General features: G+C 41.2%; 1 protein-coding gene across 1 annotated transcript in view; it reads left to right on the plus strand.

The window, feature by feature from the left end:
* Positions 1–18,491, plus strand: part of Pappa2 (pappalysin 2) — a 237,996-nt gene extending 219,505 nt beyond the window's left edge. The window contains exons 21-22 of the mRNA XM_055624540.1: positions 15,915–16,013; positions 17,929–18,491. Of these exons, the coding sequence (XP_055480515.1) occupies positions 15,915–16,013; positions 17,929–18,009 (180 nt within the window). The 3' untranslated portion in view covers positions 18,010–18,491. The remainder of the gene's footprint in view (positions 1–15,914; positions 16,014–17,928) is intronic.
* The last annotated feature ends 5,269 nt before the right edge of the window (positions 18,492–23,760 follow it).

A 23,760-nucleotide genomic window follows, 5' to 3' on the forward strand; every position in this document is an offset into this window, starting at 1 on the left:
CTTTCTTTCTTTCTTTCTTTCTTTCTTTCTTTCTTTCTTTCTTTCTTTCTTTCTTTCTTTCTTTTTCCATCTCAAATCTTGGCTGATATTTAGCTTTCCTACTGGGATTATTCTTTTTAATTCTGTGCTCAAATCTTATTCATTCTTCAAAGATTAAGTCTAATCCCATATACTCCAGAAGAGCCTTTCTAAATACACTATCTCCCACGTTTTTGATGGCTGAAACTCTTATTAGTAGTGTTATTAATTACTCAGGGAGTTCTCTTCATTTGCTTCTAATTTCTTTTCTGTTGTCTCTAATGCTTCCCAGACTCTGCCTTATTCTGTGCTCAAGCAACAAAAGCCTTTTTAGGACAATACCTTCGCTGTATATAAAATGTGCTATGAAACCCTGTATATAGGAGACACGCATAATACGTATAAATTAGTTGCATCAGCATTCTAGTTATGTGTTTCATACTTGGCTCATAATAAATTTTTGACATTCAGTATCTTTTTAAAGTATAAAATTTATATTTATGTGTATATACCTACCTGTCTGTACAGGTACCCTGCCTGAGCAGTGCCCATAGAGGCTAGAAGAGATCATATAATCCCCAAGGGAGTTACAAGTTGCTGTAAGAATCTTGACGTAGGTTCTGGGAACTGAATCCAGTCCTTTGCAAGAGCAGGAAGCACACTTGACTGCCGAGCCATCCCAGCCAGACATTCAGAATCTTATAAGACACAATTTGTCATGGATTTCTGTGGCATTGGCCTTTCCTAAGGGAGAAGGTGACTACCCATATTGATGACGTTGCTGAGGGACTGGACTAGCCGTGCAATAGTGAAGACCAGAGTGTAGAATAAGTTGGTCATAGCGCTGGAGGTACTGTGAGTCTGGTGGGCCTGGGTATCAGAGAGTGGCTCTGTGCCCTGTTTCAAATCACATTCTCTGTCAGTTATAGTCCTTAAGGCTTTTGTCTTTACAATATGTTTGATAGTACCAACAATCATATTCAATTATTTTGAGGATTCATGAGTATACAATTTAGAGTACACAGCATGCACCACATAGAACTTAAAAACAGCATTTTGCTTGTTTAGAAGATTGTGTTTTATAGGTTTGTTACCAGTTCTACAGGAATTGTTTGTTTGTGTATGGATGCATGTGATATATATATATATATATATATATATATATATATATATATATAATTATACAATATGTGTATATGTGTCTCACAGGTGTGAGAGGGAATATATGTGTATTGTATCATACATGTGTACCATAGATATGTTTGTGCGTATGAGTGCATGTACTTACATATACACATTCATTCAGTCATGCATCTAAATTACATATATACAAAAGAGAGAAAACACCTACGAAAACACCTAGGTGAAGTCGCACTCAGAGCTAGCCCTCTGCCTTGACAACGTTTTCTCACCTAGTGTGATTTCCCTAAATAGATTTCATCTTAGAAGTCTCCACTTTTCTCTCTAAACTTTTCTTAGTGAGCTGAACTGCTGGGGAAGAAAGGGAGAGAAGAAGAACAGAATGAGAGAGAATGGGAAATAAAAAAATAAGACACTCGGCAAACAGCAGGAGGGCCAAGAAAAATATTTAATCCAAACAATGAATATTGTCATTTCCTTCCACAGTCGGCATTCCCAGTCATCTTCCACGGGCTGGCTTGGTAAGCCAAGAAAGCCGAGCTGTCTGGCTTGTGTGTATATGTGGTAGGGGGCAGGAAAGAGCATGCGTGTTGGAGCTGTACTGGAACATTCCGGTGGCCAGCTTAGCCTGTCTCTACCTTGGAGAGCTGAAGGCTACCAATAATCCCGAAGCCAGAGGCAAAGGGGAAAAGTAAGCTCCAGGGTTATACTGAACCCCAACAGTCTGCCCAAACCCAACAGTCAGTCCAGACCCTCTAGGGTCACTGGTTGTGCTTTCCTTTCTCATCTCTGCAGGATTTCTACCTGTACCCCGGATCTGCTTCCTTTTCTTCCTTATCCCCACCTTCCACAAGAACATGTGCTCTCAAGCTGAGCATGCACTGAATGTTCCGTGCACTGAATAGAGGAAGTGGCCAGGGAGGACAGCTAATGGAGACAAAGAGAGGAAGGACTGAGAGAGTAGCCACCTCCTGAAGGAACCCAGGGCAGGCACTGGAAGGTCCCAATCCCACGTAGCATGAGGCTCACAGCGGCCTGAAATTCTACTGTTTCCTGAGTCATTTAGCCTGTTGTCTGTAAGTGTCTATTGTGAGCAAGTCTATACCTAGAAGGTTACATTGAAACACTGTGAAAGCCAAGTCTTTCTTTCCAGCCTAAGACCTCTCTTCATGGCTCCTTCCACTTAGCTGTAAGAAGAATCTTAGCACATATGAATTATCCATATCTAGACACCCCAATCTTCTCTTCCATCGATCTTCCTTTCCATACAAGGTGGTCCAGCCTTGGCTGCTCTTTCTTACGTTAAGGCAGGGATAGAGGGGGTGCACAGAGTTAGAGTTGAGGGCAGGAAAGACAGGACATGGAGGATTCAATTAGAGTATGCTTATATCTCTGTCAAGAAATTATTTATTGAGCTCCAACTGGCTCCAACGTATAAACAGAGCTTCAAACCTCTCCATAAAGTCCTGTCCAAGCTGTAACAGTCCTGCAAACTTTTCACCTGCCTTTCTGTTGAGAGCTGTGGTATTGGCTATTATTAATGGGGGATGGAAGAGAGTCCTCTTCCCACCTAGAGCCTTCACTTCAGGACAAAATATTTTGTGCTTCCTATCTGTCCCCAAAGCCATGTGACATATGCTTGTAGACTCTGAGAGCACCTGGTTATCCACTTCCAGGTTCCTTTATGCCACCTGAAAAACTCACCATCACTTAGAACTACCCCTTTGGCCTCTCTAGACATTGGAGCCCAATATCATGTAATAACAGCAATAAAAAATATTTATTTTTTATTAACTGAGTATCTTAATTTTATTAACTGAGTATTTAATTTTATTAACTGAGACGGAATTTTTCTCCATCCATTACTTGACTTCCATGTGATAACCCTTTTCTTGGGTACAGCTCATCCTGTGTAACCCACTAGTCAGGTATTCTACTGGTTATTCCCTAAAACCTGGTCCCACACTAAAGATGTGCTCCTTTCTTCATGCACACAACATCTCAAAGTGCTCTTTAGTAATGGTAGGTACCAAGAAGCAGAGCTCTGAGCGGCCTGACTGCTGGGGTCAAGAGTACTAATGTTTGTGATACAACCAGAGCCTGAGCTCAAACTCCCACAAAAGTTAATCCTGAAATCCCTTCAGGTCTTTCTGGAGTCTCCATGGCAGGGCCTGGAAGGGCTGGTCTTGCTCGTGGTTTTCTTGTTTTCACAACTTGAGTGAGACAAGTCGCCTGCAAGGTCTCCTGGCAGTCTTGCTGCATGAAATTTGACTTCCTCCTTGAAAAGAGCAATGTCTTAATAGCTGTTTGTTCAGAGACTTCCCTGACCCCTTCCCAGCTCACTGTAGCCTACTCTGGCTCGAGGTCAGAAGTACAGACTGAACACAGAAGACTCCAGTTCTCTGGGGAATCACACAAGAGTACCTCCATTTTACTATCCTCTCTATTGTCTTCTTCCTCCCGTGTTTTGGGGGAGGTCTAACCAAAAGCTCTATCATCCTAAGTGAGTGCTCCACCTGGAGCACTCTCCTCGCCTGGAGCCCCCTATCCTCTTACTACATCAGCCCCAGGTCTCATGCATGAGCACCTACCCAACAGATGAAGTCGATGTTTAATGAATCCTGAGAGGCGAATTCCATGTGTCTTCTTCAGCGTTGTCTTTATAAACTACCAAATCGGACAGTATTTTCTTCTAAGTGAAGGTTCTTTTTCCCTATTTTGTTTCCAGTGCCCCAAGGCGCTTATTCTTATTGTCAGGAAAGAGGACCGGTGATAACTGAGATACTCAGTCTACAACTATGTTTTTGCTAAAGCCAGGGCAAGCTTTGCTCTTCCGTTTTTCACATACTCCATACTCACTTCCCCTATGCCAGACAACTCAGATCTTTCTGTTTATAAAGAAGGTGGGTAGGTAGGATACTATCAAAGATAAGAATATCTGTGTTTGTTCCTAAGGGGTTGATGGCAGAATCTTGAGGTTTTGTTTGGTGGGGCCTTGATGCTGAGAACTCCTTCACCAGCCTGTGGGGCCTACAGTAATATAGCCTCTCACTTGACCTCATGAACTGAAGTATTGAGTGCTTGCTATGGGTCAAACACTGTCCTAATCATTCTGGCTCCATTTGTTCATCCACCTCTTACAGTAATCCTGTGAGATACACACTGGGATTCTGTTCCAAGCAAGTGTGCTATTGCTTATAGCAAAGTGACTTTCTCAGAATGTAGCAGAGGTTGGTTAACAAGGCAGGCCTTGGAGCATGTATTCATGGAACGTGGTATCTGTGTTCTTAGTCTTCATGCTGGCTCCATACTCTTTATGTTTTTTGAGACAGGAGTGCTAAAGCTCTGAGTTCTTTGAAGGAGATAAAGCATTACAGAGAAGAAAGTCATATGATCTTATTTTGCTTGCTTTTATTCTTCTATTTCAAGTTTTTAAACTACTCTTTTCAGTGGATATCAATTTCTTATAGCACTTATGAGTCATTGCTTTGTTCCTAGTGTCAGCTATAGGTAAATGGATTACATTAAGCATTCTTTCATTTCCCTCCCCTATGGATCTGGTAGATTGCACAAGAAGCTTGAAGTACCACAGAGTCTAGAAACCTGTACATAAACCACTGATACATTTTAGACTACAACACTAGACCCCAAGATGGCACAGTCTTATGATACCTGTTTTTGTGGTGGCTGAACTCATCTACAGAGTGAGTTCAAGTACACCATTGAACACTTATCATTAACCATCAGGAAAAAAGGGCAGCGGATGTAGTTCAGTGGTAGATTGGTTTCCTAACACGTTGAAGGCCCTAGCTCTAATCCCTAGTCCTGAAAAGATTGAAGACTAAAATGACTACAGCTCATGTCAGAGTCCCTCTGATAGCCAACAGAATAAGTATGTTCACTATTTTCTTACAACTGCGTCTTGCTTACTGACTATAGACCTGAGCCCTGGTCTGAAGCTGACACTCCTTTAAGCTAAAATCCTGGCAGGTTCTTGGCATCTTAGTTGTTCATGAGCTCAGCAGAAGCCCAAGTTTTGAGTTATGAAGACTTCAGAGTTAGTAAGCAGGACAAAAATACCCAGTCTTCCAAGTAAGCCACATTACCTGTGCAATGTTACCATATGGCTGTACCATTCTTTACAGTCCTCATGACCTTTCTTAGTAAAACACCAATAGCGTCACTGATTCCTCCATAATTTGTAAAGACCTGTGATCGATTCCTCTTTTCTGACCCCAACTTGAGTGCTGATTTGCAGCCTCTCCTAAGATGTTCATCATTTACTGTCCTCTTTCTTTTCTAGTTTTCATTTTCTTTGTCTTTTGTCCCCTGAAAAATTCCCCTTCCTTTCTTAAAATCTTGGCCGTGAAGCTGAGAGAACGTTTTGAGTTTTTTTTTTTTTTGTGTGTTTTGATTAGGTACGTTTTCTTACATACTTAAATTTGGCTACCCTTCCACATTTCCTTTCCCTTACTCTCCTGCTTCACTTACCCCTCCCACCACTTATATGTGCATGTCCATTTTCATTTTAGGTGGTTTATACAGAGAGAGTTACTGATTCTGTATTTGATTTGTTTGCAGAAATTGATGCATATTAATACTCTACTATGTATCATAAATATATAAATACATAATAGAAATACATAAATATGAACATGTTAAGTGATGTGGTTCTCATAAGGCAACATGTCTACCAAATGTCCAATCAATGGAGGACTAATGAAAAGGAGGGATCTGTTCATAAATTGTGCAAATGAAGTAAGCCTCTCACTTCTTTTTTATTTTTTGTTTTAATTAATTAGTTTATTCACTTTGTATCCCCCTCTAGCTCCCTCCCTCCTCCCCTCCCAATGCCACCCTCCTTCCCTCTTCAGCCTCTCACTTCTAAAGAGAAGTGAGAGCAACCACTTTAGAGCAACCATACTAATTTGTTGAGAAAGTATTGTGCCTGTAGCTGACACAGTTCCAGAAGCTGGGTACTAGAAAGGTTATTGGATCCTGAGGTTTTGACTGGACTTTCAGAGTGTGAAGTTTTATGAAGTACCTGCAAAGAATATTGTAGTAACTCTAAAGCAAGAAGAACTCTGGATTCAGAGAGCTAGGTAAGACTTTCCAGAGGGAGATGTATCTAAGAATATCTAAGATATCCATTTTAATATCACATTTTCCAAGAGTATTATAAGTACACAGTTGTGACATGCCTAGAACCTTCTCTCATACCAAGGGGTAAGTGCTGAAAGAACAGAACATCTTCCTTTCGTCATTGCCTCCAATGACTACAGTATACATCAATCTGCCTGGATTTAGCACTGTGAGGCCCAGAATGCAACGTTCCTGTTGATATACCTGCAACAGATGAGTGCTTTCTCCTAGGGGTAGCCATCTTCAGGAAAAGTGGATCCAGCAAGGCTGAAGCCTCAGAAAAAAACAGAGTGCTATGGCACTTATTTGAGATAAACCTTAGGCTATAATTGAGAAAAGAGAGAGAGAGAGAAGAGCAAGGCCAGAGGAGCCTATGGAAACCTGTATGTATGAGCCTTTCTTCCTCTCTGTGCTGGGTATATTTTATACCAATGCTCACCTCAGCTCCTTTTGTAGAGACACTAAAAACAAAAACAAAACTACATTTTCTTTCATCCCCAATAAATTAAAAGACAAATAAAATTATGTGGGAGTGGAAGAGATAGATCACCTGACCAGTAACTGTAAAATCTAGCCTTGGTTCCTAGAATTGCAGGAACTAGCCTTGAAAATAAGGTGGTTCACTTATGTATGTATGTATAAATACACATATGTGTCCTCCCACAGACATGTGCATATATGTTTGTAAGTATGTAGGTCCATGTGCATGTGTGCAATTACATGTGGAGACTATCAGCGAATGTTCAATGTCTTTCTAAATCACTCTCCACGTTCATTTTAGAGCTGGTCTTTCATTGAACTAGAAGCTCCTTAGTTCAAATAGACTAGCTGACCAGACTAGAGCCTTCTGTTTTCATCTCTTTAGCGCTGGCTTTATGCTATGAATAACCACACTTGGCTTTTTCTCTGAGTACTGCTAAACTCAAGTTCTTGTGATTGTACACTTGAGTGTATTACTAACTAAGCCATCTCCACAGGCCACAGTTCACTTTTAAGGCCCCATTTCATTATTTGTAAGGTGGATATTTTACATTAAACAGTCTTTAAACCTCCATTTATCCCCTAGGATTTCCTATTTCAATGGGCCCCATAAACAAACAAACAAAAATACTTTTTTCACCAATCCTTTCAATATGTACCCAACAATGGGTTTGCTATATTATGTTCATTTGAGGAAGATCATACTATTTTCTATAATGACTCCTCTAATTCGTGTCCTCACCTTTTGTCTCTATCTTACTGATATTTTTGATTGATTATCTTATTGATGAGGAAGTCGAGTTCTGGCAATATACATCCATGAAAGTTATTAAAAAGACTCACATGGTTTGCCTATGAGATTCTAAGAGAAGATTTGTAAAGGAACTCCCCATTTTTTTCTTTTTTTTTTATTCTTTATTAATTACACTTTATTCACTTTGTATCCCCTCCTATGGTTCCCTTCCTCCTCCTGTCCCAATCCCTCCCTTCCTCCACCCTCTGCAAACATGCCCCTCCCCAAGTCCACTGATAGGGGAGGTCTTCTTTTCCTTCCTTCTGATCCTAGTCAATTAGGTCTCATCAGGAGTGGCTGCATTGTCTTCTTCTGTGGCCTGGTAATTCTGCTTCCCCCTCAGGGGGAGGTAATTAAAGAGCAGGCCAATCAGTTCATGTCAGAGACAGTCCCTGTTCCTATTACAATGGAACCCACTTGGATACTGAACTGCCATGGGCTACATCTGTGCAGGGGTCTTATCTCCATGCATGGTCCTTGGTTGGAGTATCAGTCTCAGGAAAGAACCCTGTGCTCAGATTTTTTGGTTCTGTTGCTCTCCTTGTGGAGTTCCTGTCCTCTCCAGATCTTACTGTTTCCCACTTCTCTCATAAGATTCCCTGCACTCTGCCCAAAAGTTGTCAGCATCTGCATTGATAGTCTGCAGGGCGGAGCCTTTCAGAGGTCCTCTCTGTCAGGCTCCTGACTTGTTCCCTCTTTTCTCCTTCTGATGTCCATCCTCTTTGCCTTTCTGGATAGGAATTGAGCATTTTAGCAAGAGTCCTCCCTCTTGATTAGTTTCTTTAGGTGTACAGATTTTAGTAGGTTTATTCTATATTATGTGTCTATAGGAGTGAGTATATACCGTGTGCATCTTTCTGCTTCTGGGATATCTCACTCAGGATGCTCTTTTCCAGATCCCACCATTTACCTGCAAATTTCATGATTTCCTTGTTTTTTATTGCTGAGTAATATTCCATTGTGTAGATGTACCACAATTTCTGTATCCATTCCTCCACTGAGGGGCATCTGGGTTGTTTCCAGGTTTTGGCTATTACAAATAAAGCTGCTACAAACATGGCTAAGCAAATGTCCTTATTGTTTACTTGAGCCTCTTTTGGGTATATGCCTAGGAGTGGTATAGCTGGATCTTGAGGAAGCGCTATTCCTAGTTGTCTGAGGAAGCGCCAGATTGCTTTCCAGAGTGGTTGTGCAAGTTTACATTCCCACCAGCAGTGGAGAAGGGTTCCCCTTTCTCCACAACCTCTCCAGCATGTGTTGTCACTTTGGTTTTTGATCTTAGCCATTCTGGGGTGTAAGGTGAAATCTTAGGGTCATTTTGATTTGCATTTCCCTTATGATAATGACGTTGAGCATTTCTTTAAATGTTTCCCTGCCATTCAATATTCCTCTATTGAGAATTCTCTGTTTAGCTCTGTACTCCACTTTTTAATTGGATTACTTGATTTGTTGCTGTTAAACTTTGTAAGTCCTTTATCTATACTGTCAGATAAAGGGTTGGTGAAGATCCTTTCCCAATCTGTAAGCAGTCGTTTTGTTCTGATGACAGTGTCCTTTGCTTTACAGAAGCTTTAGAGTTTCATGAGGTCGCATTTATTAATTGTTGCTCTTAGAGCCTGTGCTATTGGTGTTCTGTTCAGGAAATTGTCTCCAGTGCCAATGAGTTCAAGGCTCTTCCCCACTTTTTCTTCTAAGCGGTTTAGTGTGTCTGGTTTTATGTTGAGGTCTTTGATCCACTTGGACTTTAGTTTTGTGCAGGATGATAGGTATGGATCTATTTGCATTTTTCTACATGTAGACATCCAATTAGACCAGCACCATTTGTTGAAGATGCTGTCTTTTTTCCATTGAATGGTTTTGGCATCTTTGTCAAAATTCAGGTGTCCATTGATCCACCATTCTGTTTCTATGCCAGTACCATGCAGTTTTTAGAATTGTTGCTCTATAATACAGCTTGAGATCAGGGATAGAGATACCTACTGAAGATCTTTTACTGTAGAGAATTGTTTTAGAAATTCTGGGTTTCTTGTTGTTCCTATGAAGGTGAGAATTTTTCTTTCAAGGTCTGTAAAGAATTGTGTTGGCAATTTGATGGGAATTGCATTGAATCTGTAGATTGCTTATGGTAAGATGGCCATTTTTTACTATATTAATCCTGCCAAGCCATGAGCATGGGAGATCTTTCCATCTTCTGATATCTTCTTCTAATTCTTTCTTCAGAGACTTGAAATTTTTTTCATACAAGTCTTTGACTTGCTTGGTTAGGTTCACACCAAGGTACTTTATGTCCTTTGTGGCTATTGTGAAGGGTGTTGTTTCCCTCATTTCTTTCTTGGCCCTTTTGTCTTTTGTATAAAGGAGGGCTACTGACTTTTTTGAGTTAATTTTGTATCCAGCCACTTTGCTGAAGGTGTTAATAAGCTGTAGGAGTTCCCTGGTAGACTTTTGGGGGTCACTCAGGTATACTATCATATCATCTGCAAACAGTGATACTTTGACTTCTTCCTTTCCAATTTGTATCCCCTTGATCTCCTTCAATTGTCTTATTGCTCTAGCAAGGACTTCAAGAACAATGTTGAAGAGATATGGAGAGAGTGGGCAGCCTTGCCTTGTCCCTGATTTCAGTGGGAATGATTTAAGTTTCTCTCCATTGAGAACTCCCCATTTTACATACTTTAAAGCCCTTGCACATAAAAATCCCGGGCATTATGGATACAGTGGGCATAGCTGAGGTGCCTTGATATGTTTGTGCTCTTAAAAGAGATGACTTAAACCTGGATAATTTATAATGGATGTAAATTCATTGACTCCCATTTCTGCATCTGGGATGTCTTAAGGTCAAATTGTCATCTAATGGTGAAAGGAGGACAGAGGGTGGGGCATGGAAGGAAAGAAGCCATGCCACGTTCCCCTTTTGCAAGGAACTCTCTGCTAAGACAGTAGCACTAATTCATCTGTGAGGACAGATCTCCCTCTTAAAATTCCCTCTTAAAAATCTCGTATCTTAGTGTTATTTTAATAGCAATTGTATTTTAACATGAGCTGGGAACATACAAGCTTTGGAACTATATAGTATAAAGTGAAGTTGAGAACGTCAAGGCAAGACGTCATCATTATTGAAGAGAGAGAAAATGAGGCAATTTGGTTCACAGATCAGTCTACTATATGGAGCTTAGTGTAGATGCCTCATCATAGATTTTCTGAAAAGAGGCACCTTTGGAGTCCTGATACAGCCTAATCAATATGAACAAATAGGCGATTTCTCATCCACATAACAGGAAAATTTGTCCCAATATGACACACAGAGAGAAAAACAGTGTTTGGTATCAGGCCAAACTTTAATGTCTAGTCCTGGTTTAAGTCATCCTTGTAATCAAACAGGAATTTTTGCCCCAAGGTTCCCAGAGAGAGAGTCCCTTCTGGTTGAGATCCCAATTTTTATATTAGCAGAACAGGAGGGTTGCTGTCTGAACTGCCTTCCGAGAACATAGTTGTGGCTTTTAGGTCCACAACTGCAGAAGAAAACAACTAAGGTCTGTGTTGCCAGCCTGTCAGTCAAAATTGATGGCATTCTCTTGAGGATGGGTTCTGTGGCATGCTCACTGAAGGCCCCTTCTCTCTGGTCCTCTTTCTTCCCCTCTGATGGTTTTTTCAGCCTCTTCTCTGTGGAATCATCTAGCCCTACACTGTTCTCCAGAGCGAATAGATGCAGCAGAACCAATCCTCAAATAAGATTATTTTCTCCCTAAATCTGAATCAAGTCATTTCCCATCCACATTTTGATGCTATCCCTGGGCTAGCCCATCAAACTGAGTTTACTAACAGTGGCTATCCTCAAGAGCTGGCGCGAGGTTTTCACTCCCTCTTTATCCCTCTGACCAAACCCTGCATATGTAGGTATGGAATCAAGAATGCTCACTGATTGGCTAAATGACCACAAGCACAGACAGAGCCACCATCTCTGTGGGTCAGTCTGTTGGGGGAGGAGCCACAAAACAATAGGTATCATTGGCCACAATGGGCATCACTCAGTGTGTTTAAAAGGAGCCTCCTGTGATAATAGCACCAATGAAGAAGAAATTGCATTTATTTTAGTGACGGCTCCAACAGGTATGCAGGGGGAATAGACTGGCAAGTGTTTCAAGTGTGCTCTCACTGATTGCTTATCTGACGGTCTGACTTTCTTGCACTGCAGCTACTACCTAGAGGTCAGCAAGATAAGCCTTTCCTTAACAACCAAAATGTTTACATAAAGGGAATGCATTAGAAAAAGAGCAACCCAGGCACTTCCTTTGACTTAAGAATTTACTTTAGTTGTAGATCTATAGACTTGGATTTCTGTCTCAATGCTAAGTAACAACTGAAAGGCTGTGTGTGTGCGTGTGTGTGTGTGTACGTGTGTGTGTGTGTGTGTGCGTGCGCGCAGCACACACACATCAGAGGAAGCATATTTAGTAAAGAAATAAATATTTCTGAACACTGAGAAGAACTAATGTTCATATTAATGACTTTATTTTGTATAAGTAGCTCTACTTTACAGATTTTTTTTTTCTTTCTCATCATGGTTAAAATGAAAATGAAAAAGTGTTGTCTAAGAGAAGAGCTTCAGGGCCTGGAGAGATGGCCCAGCAGTTAAAGGCTAGGCTCACAACCATAAATATAAGAAATGAGCTTCAGATGTTTAAAAAATATGCTTACGTAAGACACATTACAGGATAAACGAGTTGTACATATAGGTGGGGAAATGTAGCCACGTACAGAGGGCTAAAACACCCCTGTACCTTCTCTTGGGGAGTAGTCTAAAGAGGGGAGTGGTGTATTGAGCCCAAAATCTTCAGCTGTTGAGATGAAAGTCTACGCTATATTCGGTGTTTGAATGCTTTCAAACTTTGGATCAATTAGTCATTTTTCCTTTCCTGTTTTTTTCCTTTGTAGCTTTGGATTCAAACTGCCAGTCTTCCCAGGCACATGTTGCCATAGGAGACTCTGTTTGTTGAGGGTGGAGTGGTTGGTTTTGGCATATTAGGGAGGAGCAATTAGTTCTAATAGGTATATAGTATATTAAATACTGTGTTTTTTTCCAAAATTCTCTGTATTTATAGCACCCCCACTTTTTAAAAATAAATTTCTTCCTCTCCCCAAGACCCTTTAGGAGTAAAAAATAATTTTTTAAAAATTTTTTATTAATTATAGTTTATTCACTTTGTATCCACCTCCCCCAGTCCACTGAAAAGGGAGGTCCTCCTCTCCTTCCTTCTGATCCTCGTCTATCAGGTCTCATCAGGAGTGGCTGCATTGTCTTCAAAATAAAATCTTTTATAAATCATTTGGGGATCACTGCAATAGAAGCCCAGTGAGACCTACAGAGAGTCACCTAGGTGTTGATGGCTTCATCATGGATTCCTTATGTTCTTGAGATGAGAAGCCATCCATAATAAAGATGTTACAAAGAACAATTAGCAGGGTTCCTTCCTAAAACCATTCAAAAGTATAGGCTGGAGCTGGGGAAATGGCTCTCTTTGTAAGGTTCTTATTTTACAAGCGTGAGGACCTGAATTTGATCCCAGAACCCACGTTTAAAAGAAGCAAGTAAACTAACAACAACAAAACCAAACTGGGGTTTGCTGTACGTACTTCTCACCCTTGTGCTGGTGAAGCAGAAAAAGACAGATCTCTAAGTCTTTCTGGCCTTGTATACTTGATGACTTTCATCTCAAAACAACAAAACCACAAATGGCACCTGTGGAATAACACCTAAAGTTGTTCCCTCCCCTCCACAACCATGTACACACATGTACACATGCCCTGGCATGCACATAAATACATAGTCTGTATAAATATTATATTCTGTATATGCGTGTCCATATACAGAAATTTTAAAGCGTTTTTTTTTTAAGGAAGAAATCTTCAGAGTTACTGTTCCCTCCATTCTAAAGAGCATGCAAATACTTGAAAAGAAAGTGTAGAGATATGTGAGTTTTTATAATTATAACAATTATATAGGCAGGAAAAAAATGAGCTGACCAAGTCTGGCCAATTAATCAGCCAAGGTTGAAGAAAGAATAACAGATATTTGTATGAGATGGGTAGGTTAGTCTCTAAGCACTTGAAAAAAAAGAAACAACTAAAGGACCTTAAAAGATGGATCTTTTTATTAATTAATTTGTTTTTATTAATTTCATTTTATTCACTTTGTATCCCAGCTGTAGCCATCTCCTTCATTCTCTTCCAATCCCACCCTCTCTCTTCTCCTCCTTTGCCTCTCTCCCAGTCTACTGATAGAAGAGGTCCTCTTCCCCTTCCATCTGACCCTAGCCTATCAGATTTTTTTCAAGACTGGCTGCATGGTCTTCCTCTGTGGCCTGGTAAGGCTATACCCCACTCAGAGGGAGGTTATCAAAGAGCCAGCCACTGAGTTCATGTCAGAGACAGCCCCTGTTCCCCTTATTAGGAAACCCACTTGGATGCTGAGCTGCCAGGGGCTACATCTGTGCAGGGGTTCTAGGTTATCTCCATGCATGGTCCTTGGTTGGGGTATCAGTCTCAGAAAAGACCCCTGTGCCCAAAGTTTTTGGTTCTGTTGTTGTTCTTGTGGAGCTCCTGTCCCCTCCAGGTCTTTCAGCTCCTCCTTCTTTCATAAGATTCCCCATTCTGTCCGAAATTTGGCTATGAGTCTCGCATCTGCTTCAATACCCTTCTGGGTAGAGTCTTTCAGAGACCCTCTGTAGTAGGCTCCTGTCCTGTTCCCTGTTTTCTCTTTTTCGTTGTCCATCCCGTTTGCCTTTCTGAATGAGAATTCATCATCTTACCAGGGTCCTCCACAGAAAGACACATATGGTATATACTCACTTATAAGTGGATATCAGACATATAATATAGGAAAAACATACTAAAATCTGTACACCTAAAGCCCTGATTATGAAGTCATCTCAAGCTTTCAGGCACCAAAGTAACTGGTCCAATGTGAGCAACAAATGTTCATCTTTGAATCTTTGTCTTTTCTCCCAGAGAGGCCTATGTTGCAAACAAAATTCATTTCCCTTCCTGCTCTCAGGTGACATTGCTGTACAGCTGTGTGACAGCTGTTGAGGTCGACCATACAAGTAACATCTTTTCAATGGTTGGCAAATGGGTATACATCTGGGATGAGATGTTCAATGACCTCAGGACCCCATAGAATAAATCAAAACACTGAAGTAATGCCTTGGATGAGCTTGTTCTGATGTAACTCAATTGCTGAACATTATTTCATAGCCATTACAAAACTGAATGATCTATCTCATCAAAGCATGATGGGACTATTATGGGATAATCTTGTCTTTGATATTTAAGGGGGTAGGAGAGAAGAAGTGATCTTCACATGTAACTGGAAGGTAGTCTCAGAACCCCAAAGTTCTATGATCAAGAACTTGTCCATGTTTCCTAAGGGTTTACTTTTGAACATGAGTTGGAAAGGGTAAGCCAGGGGATACAGTACAGGTTGGCTGGCTGATGGAACCTCTAGGAAGCTGTATGGTCTATTTTCTTCAAGTTGTAGCTCTCTGGAGAAGCAATGTACTTGTCTGCTGAACTGTTTTTTAACCACTTGTTGCTTTTCTTATCGCACATTCTCTTTTGGGGTGAAACACTCCGTTAACTCTGGCTTAGTCTGGGCCTCTTTCCCATTTTGGTTCCTGTTAACTGACAGCAGTAACAAGAGTGTACAGAAACAGTTCAGCTCTCTGCTCAGATGCTGTGTCTAAGTGACGTGAATCAGGTAGCTAGCTGTACACATGAGAATATTTTTGTGCCAGCCCTGGTGTCCTTAACCTAGGACCACTTTCACCTTGGATAGACAATATATATGTCATCATAACACCTGAGGAATCTCTAAGTGCCAAGCTTCAGCACACCAGGAGAAGGCCATAAACATGAAGAAAAGTGGTATAAAGTGACAATGATGACTAGCTCTGCCTGACCTTTGCTACGTGTTCTGGGAGACGATTATCACCTATATACATTTCCATTTTCTCACTGATAGACTCAACATTGCCCAGCACACTGGCTTTTTTTTTTTTAATAATTAGCAGAATTAAAATGTGAAAGTATGCTAAAGTAACTGATCAGATTATGTAATGATACAAGCAAGCCTTAGATGAAGACAGAAGCTTGATATGAAAGCAGAAAGCACCTAGGACACAAAGGTTTTTATCTTAAGTCTTTTCAACTTTTTGAGAATGTGTTCTGCCTTTTGAGCGCTCATCCAGACTCTTGAATTGGGTTGGAATAGGTTAGAGGTGATTTGGGGAGAGGGAATGGGGCCCATTGAGTCATGCAGGATACTGACTCCCTCTCTTCACAGCCTTTCCAAGCAGATGGCTGGTGTGACACTATCAATAACCGGGCCTATTGCCACTATGATGGGGGAGACTGCTGCTCTTCCACACTCTCTTCCAAGAAGGTAAGTGAGAGCACCTGGGATGGCTGGAAAGCTGTGACTCCAGAATTAGCCAGCCTTTGGCTAGCCATCCTTCGTGATGCATCATGATTGGTTCTAACCCAGTCACCAAGAGACTACAAGTAAACAACAGAGTTTCTGAAGTGATTAAGTGATTAGGTGGTGAGCATGGCTTACTAAATTGCCAATCTAATGATCCATTGGGCCAACAATGACTTTTGTTGTTTTCAGTCTCCTGGCTGTTTGTCATTGCCCAGACAAAAGAATGTCTTCCTTCCTTTGAAGGTTCTAGGTCACTAGAGCAAAGCTTCTCAGTTCTTACCCAATAGTCCTATATAATCTATCACACATACATCACAGGAGTGTGTTAGATAGCTACCTGGACAACTCTCTGGACCAGATTGGTAGCAACCCTTTGTCAAATACATGTTGTCCCTATTATTCTTGGCTCTGTTAAATTAACAGATAAGTTCCTTGTGTATATAAAATGGAGTGAGCTGACATTTTTCAATGTCATTATTTGAAGCTAGCTGACAAACTCGATGAGTTCGAGATATGCTAAGAGTTCCTTCTCTGTATGTATTTCCATAATAACACCATAATCAACTATATATGGCATAGAGTGTCATCTTCAGTTTTCCCTCCTCTGATCAGCGTGTGCCAGGCACTATGTTCAGCTTTTCATCTGAACAAAGTGAGTTAACACAGAGTACTTAATCATATCCTCACAACATCAACCAATTTGGGCCTCTCTTCTTTGAAAACTAGTAAGTCTTAAGCTAAGAGAAACAAGTCATGAACTTTAACCATAAGTCAGGAATCAGGTAAGCTGTTTTCTATCCTTGCTTGTGGAAATAGCTACTCAAGGAGTGTATCTGTATACAGGAAGGCATGGCCACCTAGGGAGAAATATTTTAACTCTCTCCCAAATCTCTGTAAACCTGGGATTTGTCTATGAATTTTAGTGCCTCTCTTCAGCATACAGAAAAACTGAGATGATAAAGGTGCATTATTTCACCTTTCTACTGACTCTACATCATGTTTTATTCCATATGTGCAAATAATCTCAGCCATTATTTAATCTAGTTATATAGTCACTGAATCCATGGCTTCAGTGGGTCTTCACTGATACAAGCCATTTATGTTTATCTCATTTAATCTTAAGTACCCAAGAGGTAGAATATTTACCATTCTGATGTCTCAATGTTGTCTTTGACATTCAAAAGGAATTGCTTATCAGTTGGTAACAGTGCAAGTAAGAAGAAAGCAACTTTTTCTGTCCCATCTCTGAAATCAGAGTGGGATAATAACACAGGAGGGAGATGACAACCTCATACAGTGGGTAGGAAGATGCAAAGTCTCACAACCACAAAGTATATCTGAGGCCCAAGAAAGGCAAAAATTCATGCATATGAAGTTGTCTCCGATGATCCCACTGCCCCCAAAGTACAGAGAAGTCAGAAACATAAACGTCTAGGCAGTCTAGGCTTCATGTGTGGCAATTATTACTCTGACTTAAGTCGGTTCTAGTCTTCCTCATAAAGAGCAAGTGCTATCGTTCATCTTTATGTCTACGATGATTACAACAGTAACAAAAACAATTACAGTAGACATTGTGGGAGTTATTCCAATAATAGTTGTAGGTGTAGAGAAAATTAGAAATGTGTTATAGCATCCAGTTGACCCAACTACACAGATGTTCTCACCTGTTGTGTTTTCACCTTATAGATGAATAAAGCAAGCAATGAATGCCTAAATGACATGACACATACGAGGATGCAGTTTTAATTACAGGTCTATGATGGGAATTCCCAATATCATACTTCTTGTAGGACCAAACGAGGAGAATTAAAGCCAGTTGAAAAGTGTGAAGCTTGGAACAAAATGGATAGTTTCAACTTCCTGTTCATTCCCCTAGGTTATTCCATTTGCTGCTGACTGTGACCTGGATGAATGCACCTGTCGTGACCCCAAGGCAGAAGAAAATCAAAAGCAGTAAACTCAAGGACCAGAGCCCACCATCCTCTGCTCTGGAGGCAGACTAAGAGATAGAGGCTCCCATATCAGGATGCAAAGGGTGAATACAGGACTCATGGTGGAATGAGAGCCTAGGCCAGAGCCTCTAACAGATGCAAGAGAATGTTCGTAGGTGCCAATTAATGCATTAAGTAGCCCAAGTAGGGAGGAATCACATGCGAAAGTTTCTGTAAAAAGATAATTGATTAGAAATGGAAGGAGAAGGACATTTGTACTCTTCCCCATTTGTACTCTACTCCATCCTTTTCTCGATTCTCATGCTCCTCCCCACTCTGCATGCTGTCAGTGGCTCAGCCGCACCCAACATGCAAACATTAGAAAATAAGCTGCCAGGGACACTCTGTTAATACCCATTTCAAGTGGACTGTCATCTTCCAGGGCTCATCTACTCTAAACTGGCCCTTTGCCTTTCTTTTGCATAGTCTCTCTTAAATAATGAGGTTAGCTATTTCTTTATAAGTATTTAAACATAATTATATGAATATATTATATATTATATTTTTTGCTGTTTACTAAGCTAAAGATTGATCCATTTTTTTCCACACATGCTGCTGTCCAGATGGATACTGAAGCTTTGAGGCCAGAAAGAAAGGTTCTTTTGCCCTCCTTTCAGAGATAGGGATTGGCAGGTTGGATGGGAAGAAGAGAGTACTTGGAAGTCTGGATGCTGGCCTGTCAGCTGATCATCATTTTATGACCTGGGAGCTGGGCCTGCTGAAAGGAGATAGACTTGGCTTGCTAAGGGCAAGAGGCATGGAAAGTTACAAGTGGGAACCCATTTGGAAGTAGGTCCAGGAGAACTAGACAATGGTTTCTAAGCATCTATCAAAATGAGCATGCAAATTATTCTACACTTCTCAGAACTCCCAGTTGGAGTTGGTGGAGTCCAGGGTCTTTTCCACCTCTACCTGTGCCTAGTCCAAGCATAGCTGCCAGCCAGCCAGCCAGTCAAAAGCTCATTCCCTGGACACCAGGCTCACGGGAACTTACACCCTCTTCATACTTGGACAGTCGGTGCCTCTCCTTGTTGGAAGTCTCAAAGCCTGGCCATCATTCACAGCCACATCACCATCTGTTGATTTTCTGAGAAAAGAAAATGCTTTGGAAATTCAGTGGGGGGGGGGGGGAGGTAAAAGAGATGAAAGCACAGGCAGAGATAGGAGCCAAAGGCTGTCAGAGAGGTGAGAGAGGTCAAGAGTAAATGAGGTTTGAGGATAGGAGGAGTGAGTGAACAAGTCCCTGTCCCAAATCTCTAAAAGAGGCCAGAGATCCCTCAAGTGATGCGATAAATCTTATTCAAGTACAAGGCATGAAGTTTGTGGCCCAGTAAGCAACATGTGGAGCGAGGGTGACACTCTGTGGGGAGAAAGGAGAATTTCAACTATTTAGGGTTCATGTTGTCTTTACCAATGTTGTCTTGTTCAATAGCCAGCCATACGGACTACACACAAATTGATCACATCAACACTTCCTTTCTTTTCATCCATCTTAGGCTCACATCTTAGGAGTCCATCTTCGGGGTCTGTCCTGGGTATGTTTTCTTTTAAGAGTTTCTGGATCACACCAAGAAAGAGAGGTTGGGGCTCAGTTTCTTCTGTTTAACAACAACCTTGTCCTCTTACAAAGGCTCTGAGCTGTTTCCTTTAAGTTTTATTCCAGTGGAAACTGAGTCCAGGCAGAACTTGGAACCACTTCTGGTACCTCCACAGCCTCTCCTTTTGTTCTCCCTGTCCTTCATTATCAATACTGAAGCAACTAATCTATAAAATAATAAAGAAAATCTTACTTACCATCATCAGCATATTACCCCTGCTGTTTATGAAGAACAATACTCTGTAATGAGTTTGGGTATCATGATACACACATTACCTATGGGTAAGTGGAATAAGGACAACAAAGTCGTCAAGAAAGGGAATAACAGAGTTAGTCCATCGAAAATTGTCTCTATTCCTAGCTATACGGTAAACAGTTCTCAAATACTGTCTACTGCCTCGGTCATACCCTCAGTCAAGGGAGGACATTTCTGTCTGATACTTCATTTAAAAAGACTCTGTGATTTCTTGGCAACATTCATGCTGCCCTGAGAAGGCAAGAGGACAGTTTCTATGGTGTGTGAAAAGTTCCCCAGGCTGAAGGCTACATAGTCATAATCAGCTAGAGACAGAGGCTGCGGTCCTGTCTAGACTTTGTCCCTGGGCCCCAGTGTTTGGAGCAACCGAAGTCCCTCATAAAGAAAGTGATCACAGATCCCGGGGGCAACTCATGCTTGACTTTCCATGTGATTGTCTGCATTCTGTTTCTCTTAGACATCCATAATGTCATCCAGAGCCCTTCAGAAAGGCTCCTCCCTCCCTCTCTTCCTTTATTCCAGAGTCACCTCCCTGTTTCTTCTTGTCCCTGGTAACTAGAGTTTTGAGGTCCACATGGCACAGAGGCAGCTGACTTCAATAGTTCCCATGATAGCCGTCAGTCACAGATACAGAAAAGAGGTCAGCAGGGGCAATGAGCAGATCTTGGCAAAGAAGGCAGCGAGTAGAGTCTTGGTTCTTTCCTTTCCAACATTGCCAGGCATTGGTCTTGACACTTGATCTATTCTGTGTGATCACTATTGAGTGTGTCACTTAGCACCCAAGGGGACAGTTTGATTGAAAACATGGTGAAAGGAGCTGATCTACTGTATTGTAATGTAAAACAGCCACATCCAGTTATTTTATAAGATTATAAAAGGTTCATTAAAAAATCAGCACACAAAATATGAGGTGCGTTTGGTGTCTTGTTCTTTGTTTAAATGATTTCATTATTTCTGAGTCACTTTTCATTGGCCTGTACCAAATCCACAATTCCCTTATTGGCTGATCACTCCCTTCAGTCACTTGAAAAGTATTTGTTACATAAATAGGTTATGAAAGAGAGATAAACACGCAATTCCACGAGAAGAGATGACATTTACAAAGGTAGAGTATGCGACAGGGATGCCAAGTCCCTGGTGAGCTATGAAAAAAAAAAAAACATGTTCAAGAATCGTTTACATTTCAGATGTGATGAGCATCATCCCTGGATACCAAAGGGAGGTGTTCTTTGAAGGATGGTTGGTAAAATTTGCATTTGACAGGCAGAAGCAGAGGCGTGAGTAGAGAACAGAGGTGAAGATGTGGAGGTAGCAATGGGGAAGACCATTCGTTAGTGGACATTGGTGAGGCATCGATGAAACTTACAACTAAATTAATGTGCACCAGGAAGTTGGAAAACACATCTTATTTAATTCTCAGGGCACGGGGAAATCTGAAAATCACATATTCTCACCTCACAGATGAGAACACCAACCACCAGTCTGGAGAAGGCAGTTCTCCCAGATGATGTAACTGAACTAACTTCAAGCCTGCCTTGCGGGATACTGAGGTGTACAAAGGGGAAAAAATAGCGATTAATAAGAAAGGAGGTGGTGATGGACAGTTGCAGAGGTGAAGCTGCCACCTCCTGTGACATGGAGGGAAAGAGGGGTCAGGAGAGCAAGTTTCAGAGCGAGAATATTAATTTGCTCTTTGGATGAACTTTGGTTGATGGCCAGACAGATAATTAGCTAGAAGTGTCACATAGAGCTGAGTTCAGCACCCTGGAGGAGGCTTCTGCACCTGGGACCAACAGTCTCAACTCTCTGGTCATGCCAGACATAGCAGGGACAGCCGTATGGATTGCTTGTCCCACCTACCCGCCTGCACTTGGGAAGACATGTAGAAAAGGAGGCTGGGAACATAACCTTGGACTGTGAGAAAGAAGTTTGTGGTTGGAAATAAGCATTTTATAATAAAAGGAATTATTCCTTGGCATTTTCCAAAATAACTCGCGAAGTGCCTTTCCTGTGATTTTTAGCTATCTATGGGTGAGGGGTGAGATCACTTTGGATATTTTACAAGTGAAGAAATCGAGTGATGGGGATATTACTAGAAATTTGAAGTATGTGTTCTAAGTTGCAGGTTGGGATAGGACTCCAGCTTTTGCTTGTTTTGTTTTGCTCTTAAACATAATGTGTTTTCTGTAGACCCAAGAGTGAGCCCATACTCAACTTCCATGAGAAAGTTCACAGCTTTCATCTGTTTGTGTTTGGAAGTACTTACTGGTTTCCCTGTGGTTTTCTTAGTCTTTCTTCCCTCCTGCTGCTGTCCATGTTAAATGGTAGGGAATCCCCCTTGAGCACCACCTCCCACCCTGACCCTCTCTCATGCCAGGCCCTGAGTATAAGCAGATGCCCTTGAACATGCCAGTTAGGACAGCTGGACGGGAACAGCTGGCAAGGTTGTATTCTTCTTAATAGTTTCCCCAGGGAAAGTCCTGGACAGAGACTTTGGAGCTCTGGTTTTTATAGACTGATGAACAGAAATGACGTGATGAGTCATCCATAAGCTCAGAGCCCTGAGCTCAGAGACCTGCTCTTCCATCCAGGCCATGCAGGTGATGAGAAGCTCTGTGGGTGGGGAAAAAAAGGTGAGCAGGATGTTTACAAATCCAAGTTGTTCCACTGAGTCACTGTGTGTGTGTACACATGTATTCATATATTTGCACATACATATGTTTGTTCTGCATGTATATATGTGCATGCGAAGGCCAAAGAAGAGCCTTAGCCATTGTCCATCAAGGTCAGAGGACAGCCTTGGGTATTGCTCTCAAGCACTGACCACCTTTTTCTTTTCTGAGACAGGCCCTCTCAGTGGCCTAGAACTGGCTGAGCTTTCTGGCACTGAGTCCCAGAGATCTGCTTACCCACCTCCCCAATGCTGGGATTACAAATGACCACCACCATCCCTGGAGAATGGAAGCATTTTAGAGATGGAGATTTCTTCCAAGCCCCGAATCACATTCATTTTTAAGTCATTCATTTGATTTGTGCTTTTTGTTTGAGAGACATAGACATAGACATAGAAAGGCCAATGGGGGGGGGGAGAAAAGAGAGAGGGGAAGGAAGAGGAGAGAGAAAGAGCACAAAGTTGGGTGGGAGGGATGAGGGGAGCCTCTGGGAAGAGTTAGAGGAGGAGAAAGAATGTGCTCGCAAGATATTGTATGAAAAAAAAAATGAAAGAATACCACTGACTCTCACTCTTTGATATTTTTAGAAGGATCATGTACTAATAATGATCTGTGCCAATAAACATTCTGTATGTTTCTTGTGTATTTCTCCTGCACAAAGACAAGCTTGACTTAGAAAGTAGGTATTTATTTTCAAGTCTGTCAAGTTCATATTATTCTATCAGAATCCAGGCTGGTCAGCAAACTGGTCTGCTTCATTCACTTCCTCAGTGGTGATCATTTTGTTATTTGTTTTTATGATCCTCTGTTCCATATTTAGGTAATGTTGTTAAATGTTAGTAAGGGCTCATGTGACAATGGTGGAGTACATTCTTGGAAAAACTCTGCCAGTCTAATCTTTGTCACGTTTCCACTGAATATTTTAAAAACCTCTAAGCTCTGTAAGGAACTGCAATTTGCTAATGTTTTTGCAATCAAATTTTCTTGTAAGGATAATTTAATATTGCCAAGCTTCCTTTTCTTTGTCCTTGTCTACATAAAAGTCATTTATTTGAATACAAATAAAAACAAATAAAGAGAGTGCTGGTGTAATGATTACACATCATGTATCAATTTGTCTTTTTTTTTTCTCCACTAGGTATTGCCTTTAAATGTTTACATACCTACAAGTAAGATATTTTGATCTCACAGA

This window comes from Psammomys obesus, unplaced genomic scaffold (assembly GCF_907164565.1).
Source record: "Psammomys obesus unplaced genomic scaffold, mPsaObe1.curated_primary_1811, whole genome shotgun sequence".
NCBI classification, from domain to species: Eukaryota; Metazoa; Chordata; class Mammalia; order Rodentia; family Muridae; genus Psammomys; species Psammomys obesus.